Consider the following 9,151-nt stretch of genomic DNA (forward strand, 5'->3'; position numbering starts at 1 on the left):
GTCCCCACACCCCACAATATACACCAGGTGTCCCCACACCCCACAATATACACCGGGTGTCCCCACACCCCACAATATACACCGGGTGTCCCCACGCCCCACAATATACACCGGGTGTCCCCACACCCCACAATATACACCCGGTGTGGTGTCACCCTGTCACATGGGATTCTGATGGTGACTACAAGGAGCAGCACACATTGCACAGACATGGCCCACCGTTGTCACCATCTGGGATATAGTAATCCAGTGAGACCATGTGACCATCAGCACCGGCCAATCCCCCCCCACCCCTCGCTTTCCATTGTCCCATCTATGAAATCATCGATCAATAAGTAATAATTGGGTGGCAAAGCATTGTTCTCCTCTGATTGGTCTACCTGGCCGGGCGTCTCCAGCAGATGTGGCCCCGGCTCTGCAGGTGATTTCGGTCTCCTCCGTCTGAGCTCTCTGGGGACTCCGAATATTTGAATATTACAAATGTCAATTTATTACAGGAACCATTCAGAAAATTCACTCCCAGCTGCAAAATGCCTCCACCTGGCTGGCCCCGGGTAACGGCCCCAATGTGGCCCCCAGACCGCCATCATATGACCAGTTATGGGGTCTACACATGGCCGCTGATTGGACAATTACAGAGCTGCAGGACATTCATGGGGTCAGCCCCCACTGCCCCTCCCCCAGTGACTGGGGTGACAGGAAGCTGATAAGAGGACACACACAGGTACTTGTATTGGATGCCCCATATATTGTGGGGGTTGATAATACCCACCTGCCCGGAGTTCCACTTTATGATGATTTCTAGCCAATCAGCTTTGGTTATGACAGTGTTCTGGGTCATGTGATTCCTGCCATGGGACTGGGAGTTCAGACCGCCCCCTCCCTTCCCACAGGTCACATGACTAAGTGTGTTCCCACTGGGGTCACCAGGGGTTTGGGATTGGGACAATGGTGGGATTTGTTCCTCTTTTATTTTTTACCCCAGAAGGACCAATGGGGGGGGATCATTCCGGTATTATATTACATGAGAACCCCACCCCCTGGCCACATGATGTGAGCACCGTACATGTGGGAGGGGGCATAATCCATTATTGCCCCTCAGGGTCAGTTGTCTAATGCCCCGTGCTCACTGTAGACAATTACTGGCACTGGAAATGACCCGGCAGCCTTGGTCCATACTGGGACCAGTGACACATGGAGAATGGGGGGGGGCACATACCCCGACCCCTGGTGTAATGCGGGGGCAGGATGGATATGTACACATACCCCATGGTGGAGATATAAATTCTGGATCTGGGATTCTCCTATACTGCACAGCTCAGGGCAAACATGGGAAATGGGAGAGGCCGACTGCACACAAACAGATTGTGAAATCCATTCCCCGGGGCAATAAAAAACAAGAAAAGGAAAATTCCGAGAATATAAAAATGACGAATTGTCTCCAGCACTGGAAGTGATGAATAAAACAAAAATGTAAAAGGGAAAAATCTGGGAAAACCCGAAAATTATAATTATAATAAAAGCAAAGAGTTCTGAGCATGCGGGCCGATGACCCCGGTGAATCTGATGGTTCCCAATGAATTTGATTACCCCAGTGGGGTACCCCAGGGGCAGTGTTGTCAGTGGGGTACCCTGGGGGGGTAGTAATGTCAGTGGTGTACCCCTCGGGACAGTGTTGTCAGTGGAGTACCCCAGGGGTAGTGTTGTCAGTGGAGTACTCCAGGGGCAGTGTTGTGAGTGGGGTACGCTGGGGGGGGCAGTAATGTCAGTGGAGTACTCCAGGGGTCAGTATTGTCAGTGGGGTACCTCAGGGGCCAGTATTGTCAGTGGGGTACCTCAGGGGCCAGTATTGTCAGTGGGGTACCTCAGGGGTCAGTATTATCAGTGGAGTACTCCAGGGGTCAGTATTATCAGTGGAGTACTCCAGGGGTCAGTATTGTCAGTGGAGTACTCCAGGGGCCAGTATTGTCAGTGGGGTACCTCAGGGGCCAGTATTGTAATACAGTTCTTTCAGTTTCCCAGCATGAATTTCAGGTCGCATTTTCAATGAAGGGACTGTAGTACACTGTTTGGCCACTAATGTTTTGATGGCGCTGTTCTGCAGAAACAGCTGTTAGGCTTGCTTGATACACTAAATACATGTTGGGACGTTCCTGCTGCCTGTAACTGTGCCTGATGTCTGCGGGCGCTGAGAGAGGAAGACCGGTCTGTGTGTGGAGGAAAGTATAAAACATTTTGGAAAATCTGGTGGTCCTCAGGTCTTTTTGATTGTCACCCTTTATAGGGCGCTGTCCCCACCTCTCTGTGATAATTCGGGGTTCAGTCTTTGATTTGACCTTTTGTTCTATTTCTTGTTTTTCTGTAAATGAAGAGGAACTGAAATCACGGCCGAGTTTTATTTTAGCAGAAATGTAAATGCAGGCAAATAAAACAATGATGAGTCAGAACCAGCTGGGGCCGTTATGTAAGAATTATTTCCTGGGGGGTTTACCCACCTCGCCTGCAGAGAACTGTAATTACCCCCCCGATGTCTGCATCCTGTGGTGGTTTCACTACGACATTTCTGTCTGATTTATATCATTCTATAAGTACAGACGGGAGACAACATGAACAATGTACGGGGAGGTCCAAATAGGACAAAATCAGGGTCTAAACCCCAAGCAGGATCCAAAGTCCTCAGATGGAATCATCAAACCAAACAAATCATGGCGATCCTATAAATACCCCCCCAGACCCCCCAGGGCTGCCGATTCATGAGGGGCTTCATTCCATCTCTACTTATCAATCACTAGGACCCCCATAGTTTGTATCAGACCCAATCCAACCAGAAATGTGGGGTCTCCAAGTAGTAAGAGGGTAAATATAATAATATTAGAACCCCAGGGAGGCAGGAGAACCATGAGGACAAGGGGGGGGGGGGGCATGGAGACATCCAATTAGAGGTCCCCGGGATCCACCAGCCGGCTGCATGGACTCAGTGATGAGAAGTAGCACTGGGGTAACGCTCACTGATACAGAACTTGGGGCCCTTGGAGGTCCCTGAATATCATGAAAGGTTATATTGACAGGGGCCAATATATTTCCCAATCATTATGTGGGGGGAAAGTACCAGAGTTACCCCACGAGCCCCAATAAAGAGATTATCACATGTTCTATGTTCATGGAGAGGTTCTGAAAATACCCTGCAGGTGCAGAAACCCTAGTCCCAGCTATGGCACCCACCTTATGGGTTCCCTCCGACCTCAGTACATACGATGGTCCTCTTCACAGACGGTGCCAATAATCAGGGTGTCCCAGTCATATTCCAAGGGCCTGGAGCAGAAGACCCCCAGATATTGTCCATGGGCGGGGAGAGAAGTTATAATAATCAGTTCACAGGTTCAGCCGCCATATTGTTGGGGTCTACATCAGTAAAGCAGTGTGGAGCTGCCCCTATGGTACCACCACCCAATCAGAATGTGGGTGCCCCAAGGAGGAGTATGGCCGGAGCTCCCCAGGAACGCTCATACCATCATCCACAACTAGGTTCTTGGGTCATGGCGGGGAGAGGGCAGCCGAGATGTTCGGGGTATGGAATGGAATTCTTTGTAATTTGTGATTTCTTATATAGTATGACGAGGGGTATATGACCCCCAAGAAGATCCTTGGTGCCCCTGTCACCTCTACATTCATCCCTCAGCTTTTATTTCTTGTTTCTTGATCTCTTGGGTGATGTCTCTGGTGATGTCATAGTCCTGGGTGATGTCATAGTCTCAGGTGATGTCATAGTCTCTGGTGATGTCATAGTCTCCCCGGTGGATTCCATGGTCCCGGTGGAGGGAAGAGAAGGAAGATTCATCTTTTTCCTTGAATTTGAAGTGGAAGTGGGACTTTTATGGGCAGTGCCCAGGACATGATGGAGGTGCCAAGAATAACAAGAATAGGAAGGAGGAAGAGGAGGAATCATCGGGTAAAAAGGGGTCAGACTGAAAATGAGGTGGAGGATGAAGGCCCATGGTGGAGGGCAGAGGGGCAGATTGTTTACATATTGTATGCAGTGAGTAGAATACTGCTGGTGTTGGGGGTAGATGACTGCTGGATGACCGCACCCCTCCCCCATCCCAGCAAACTTGGAGAATTAGTCAAAGCTCCTGAAATAGAAGGAAAGGTAACACGGGCATTCACTCTGCAGCCACCTCCGGCCATATCAGTGTCTCATCTCCCCAGCTGGCATTGCCCAGCCGCATCATTCCCCAAACTCCTTTGTCTCCGTCTTCCGGCCCAGAAAGAAGATCAGATGGGGCATCATCGTATCTGCCCCAAAGTGCCGGATTACCTATCTCTTGACCCAATGGATTACTGGGCCAGAATGTTCTAAATCTGCCATCCAGGTGCCATCTTTGGAGCGGGTATCAGTACAGCGGCTGGATTGGTTGTTGCAGAACAGACAAAGCGGTGACAGCAGAGCGGATTGATTGACAATGATCACAATGTGGTGACGTCTCCGTATTTTCCCGATGCCAAGCGATGATTGTACCTCAAATCAGCAACAGCGGAACAGAACAACGGATACGGAAACTGGCTAAAGAAAGCGTTCCTGGTGAATTTCACCTGGAAGAACTCACAATCCGGGAAAACTGGCGACATTTTATGTAACAACAGGAACAAATATTTGTGAAATCACAATGATCAGTGCGGGTTGTACACAATTCACACAATTACATGTGAACAGTAACGTGAATCCAGACATCTTTATACGTTTCAAGGTTCCATAAGTTAGCTACAGATAACATTCCCGCTCATTTGCTGATCCGGAGTCTTCGGATTTCATTGTTCCCGACTCCTCGGATGCCATTACAAAGTGTAACACATGAAAGCAGCAAACACAGCGGGGACAACAATACACAAAGTGATCGCAGCCTGAATACAGGAAGAAATAAATCATTTCTACTACTACTCCCAGTGTGACACAAAGTGATTGCACCCCCACACAGGAGGGCATTATTTAGGGTAAACACCCCTCTGTGCCTTGTCATATAATAGAAGAAGCAGTAATATACTTACAATGGTAGAAGGATTTCTCTTTGTTTGATCCATCGGATGAATCTCATATGAATCTCATATGAATCTCACTACACAGAATCACCAAACTGTCACTGTCAGAACTTCCTCTAATCTGTGGCAAAGGGCGGGAGCAGGGTGAGCGTCCAACACGTTCCCCGTGCATGGAAAAGACATTTGTAATGTTGTGTGAGCAATCCCGGAGATATCCCGGGGGAAGATTCACCTAGAAATACCCCATTTCTGTGCAGCCACCAAATTATTCCGGGAACTGGTCATGGCTTTAATGTGGAGCACATGGAAGGAGTTCTGGTTCTGTGTATATTGGGTATTGGATCATTATTGTTTTATATAGTTTGTAGTTTGAATCTGCAAATCTGAAATATTTCCATCTGTTATTCCCCCCTCCCCTAAGGCACGTTGTCTCATTCTGCCCTCTCATTTACCCCCCATATTCAGAACATTTCCAGGTCCGGTCACTTTCACCTACGCAACATCTCCAAAATCCGCCCCTACCTGTCCCCTGAGACCTATTGGGGACCCCTCCATGGTGTAATGAGGGGCAGTAGGGGGGTATTGGGGACCCCTCCATGGTGTAATGGGGGGGGGATTTCCAGGCATTCTATAATGTGTATATGACTAGATAAATGCCACATACAGCTAATATAACTACTGAATAGAACTCTTATACACAGGATTGGTAGGGGGAGGAGCTTCACTCCCAGCCAATCAGATGTCTTGCAGTGAACATTTCATGACTCGTGTTAAGCTGACTGGAAGGATGAGTGAGGTATCTGCTGCTCCTTCATTGTCCAATCACAGGCTGGGGGCGGGGAGTGAGCAAGCTGTGTCCTATAATGGCAGCAGGGGGAGGTCAGGTGACACCTCGGGTTTTGCCCCCGGTACGTGTGAATCTCAGGATTCACTGATCCTTTCATCCGGATGCATTGGAGGCGTTGGAGCATTTCTTTGGTTTTCTCCTAACATTCAGCTCTGGGTAACATGAAATCTGTTATTTCTATCCAGGGAATGTCACCCAATCATCTTCATTTCTATTTACAGGGAACTTATCGATTCAAAAATGGCGCCCGCTATATAGGAGAGTATTACCAGAATCGCAAGCATGGGGTGGGGACCTTCATGTACCCTGACGGCTCCAAGTATGAAGGTAAGTACACAAGGATATCTCCCTCCATGTATTCCCTGATAACAGATTCTGCATTATACCCCATTTTGTAATAATTTCAGCCCCCAGAGGCAGCTCAGGCTTCAATACTTACCTTCAGTCTGGATCTGTCCCCTGCAGTACCACTCCTTTGTCACTAGAGGTCCATGCTCGCAGTGCAGGGGGTCATGGCCCCGCCTCACATTGCTGGGGTATCCATTAAGGGATCTATGTAACACCAAGCGCCGCCCATCTCTGGAGAGGAGTGGGAGGAGAATAAAAAGCTGTTTATCATGTGACCAGCCAGGTAAGTATATTAGAAAAGAACCCGGGGGGTGATTGCTCAGAGCCTGGAGGGGGTACGTTTTCTGCTGACAATATTATAAGGGCAGGCTATCACTGAGAGCCCAGGTCCCCCCCGATACTCGGTAACCAATCAGATCGCTTCCCCGTGGGGTGACGCTGTCCTTTTCTTCCTGCAGGTGATTGGGTGGATGATCAGCGCCAGGGACAAGGCGTCTACACTTATGCCAATGGAGACTCGTACAGCGGAGATTGGTTGGCCCATCAGAGGTAACTTACCTCCTACCCATGGCGGGGGTATTATATGTTGTCATGGCGCCCTGTGGGTCACCTTAATGCTGATTCTCTGTGCCCCCCTCACTCCCAAGCTTTATCACTTTCGCCCAACCTTCCGGCCAATCAGGAAATGGCCTCTTACTCATTCCTGGCTATTTAGCTAGCTCAGACCCGGCACTCACCGTTCGTGCAACGCGTCTCTGCTTTTCTCTACACCTGCTGGTTAATTCAGTGTTTTGTCTGCCCAGCTCCTGCAATAACTCCTTGTAGCCCAGTCTGTCTGTACCCTGCAGTGCCCGGCCATTTCCCTTGTACTGTATCAGCGTTCCTGCCTGCGGATATTCCTGTGTCACCTGTGTCTGTGTTCCCTGTCTCTGCAGTGGCCCCCGTGTCACTGGTGTCTAGTTCCTGGATCCCTGGTATTTGACCCCTGGCTTGTAACCTGACCTCTCTTGCTTACTGCCGGTCTCGACCCGACCTGACCCGAGACAATTCTCCTGCCTAGTGATTTGGTACCACGTCTCATCCTGCCCACCCTGGTGTGGCCAAGGACCGCTACCTGACAGTAACCAGCAGCGCAACATCCTGCATGGACTCTCCGCCTTGGCCCTTCTCAGGGCTCACACCATTTCTGTGCAAGCTGTAGCGCCCCCTAGTGGCCCTGTGTCTCTAAGCTTGACCGAACCCCAAATAAAATATATGGGGGTCAGTGGGAGGAAGGCCTCCATTATATGGACTATCAGAAAGGAGCGCCCCCTACAGTGCTCATCACAAGGCCACCTTCCAGACAAGGAGATCTCTGCTCTGCCAACCTGGAACTAGGAAAATGCCAAAACCATCAAATGGGAGGTCCAACCTTGGGAGGAACCCCACTGAACCCTGATAAGATGATGGTTGGGGTCTTGGGGTGTAGAGGGTCGGCCTCTCTCTCTAGTTTGGGGTCTCCTGGAGCTTCGTAGGTTGCAAGGATCTTCCCATCACATCCATATTTGTAGTCTTTCTCTATTGGGATGTAGATGTCTTCATATTTGTGAATCCAGTGGTTGCTCCCCATGACCTAGAGACCGCTAGTAGAAGATTCTTCCCGCGTTCAGGACTCTTCCTGGGTTCAGGACTCTTCCTGGGTTCAGGACTCCTCCAGCACTCAGGACTCCTCCCACATTTAGGAATTCTCCCACACTCCTGTGGTTCCTCTCCATCCCTTTGGGCCGGCTCCTCAGGATCTGTCAGTACTTCCTGAGTCCACGTCTCCAGAACCAGCAGCTGTTGTCTCATCCAATCAGAGATCTGAGTGACATTTCATGGTGAGGGTGCTCATCCAATCAGAGATCTGAGTGACATTTCATGGTGGGATCCTCATCCAATCAGAAATCTGAGTGACATTTTATGGTAGGGATCTCCATCCAATCAGAGATTTGAGTTAGGGGTCCTAGTAGGGTGTCAGACCTGAGTGTCATGGCCGCTGAGGTCAGTGACAGGTAGGTGATCCTCTGATCTCTCCACTAACACTGATTTATTCCAGCAGATCCTGAAGAATGATTGGTGGACATAGCGGGGGACAGTGATCAATGAGGAGTGCGGCTCCACCTCACACATGTTGCACCTCCAGGGATCATTTTATGAATAAATTGTTTTATTTTCACAATGTCTGACTCGCATTGATTGGATGGGGAAGGAGCTGGGACATTTTTTGTCCAATTTGTAAATTCGATTTATAGGTGTGCAGCATTTCCATGTCTTCTGATTGGCTCCTAGACCCATGTGGATGCCATGATATTGGGCGGGGTCTCGTATGAACCCTATGACACCCTACCATTGATGGTTGCATACTCAGGGGTATACATGGGCATACAATGTAGTATCATGGTGCCATCTAGTGGTAGCCAGCTGAATTACACCTGACTGTCCTCCGCTCTCTATGCTACAGGGCCAACACATTTCAGGTATCTAATCTGTAATATTGCAGCAAAATCAGGACAGTTGGAGCAATGCCATGTCCTTTACCCGTCTTCCCTGCACCCATGTGCTTCATCTGGGGTTTTGGGGGGTGAAGACTCCTAAAAGCTTGACAAGTTTCCTGCAGCATATCCCTTCCAACATCTGAACCCCCCACTTGTATTGCCCCTGCTGTCTCTCAGTGATTGTGGTATTGGGTGAATGTTCTGGTTGGGCCTGTTGGCTGATATCCCCGCTCCCGTTCTCATCTCATTTGTGATTGGACAGTGGAGAGAAGATGTGAGGACATCAGCTTGCAGCCATTGGTACTGCAGAGGCCAGAGAAACCCGGGGGGTCCCCAAAGGTCCATAGCAAGGCAGGAGCCTGGACCCAATTTAAAGTTCTCCTGGGGGCCACTCTGATTTTTAGCC

General features: G+C 49.5%; 1 protein-coding gene across 1 annotated transcript in view; it reads right to left on the reverse strand.

Annotated features, from left to right (window-relative positions):
• The window catches only part of LOC140323169 (T-cell ecto-ADP-ribosyltransferase 1-like), a gene marked incomplete in the record, with an annotated part of 14,544 nt that extends 9,346 nt beyond the window's left edge, over window positions 1–5,198 (reverse strand). Inside the window, 1 exon segment of the mRNA XM_072400004.1 lies at window positions 5,044–5,198. Coding sequence (XP_072256105.1) covers window positions 5,044–5,076 — 33 coding nt within the window.
• Window positions 5,199–9,151: the final 3,953 nt, after the last annotated feature.

This window comes from Pyxicephalus adspersus, chromosome 1 (genome assembly GCF_032062135.1).
Source record: "Pyxicephalus adspersus chromosome 1, UCB_Pads_2.0, whole genome shotgun sequence".
NCBI lineage: Eukaryota > Metazoa > Chordata > Amphibia > Anura > Pyxicephalidae > Pyxicephalus > Pyxicephalus adspersus.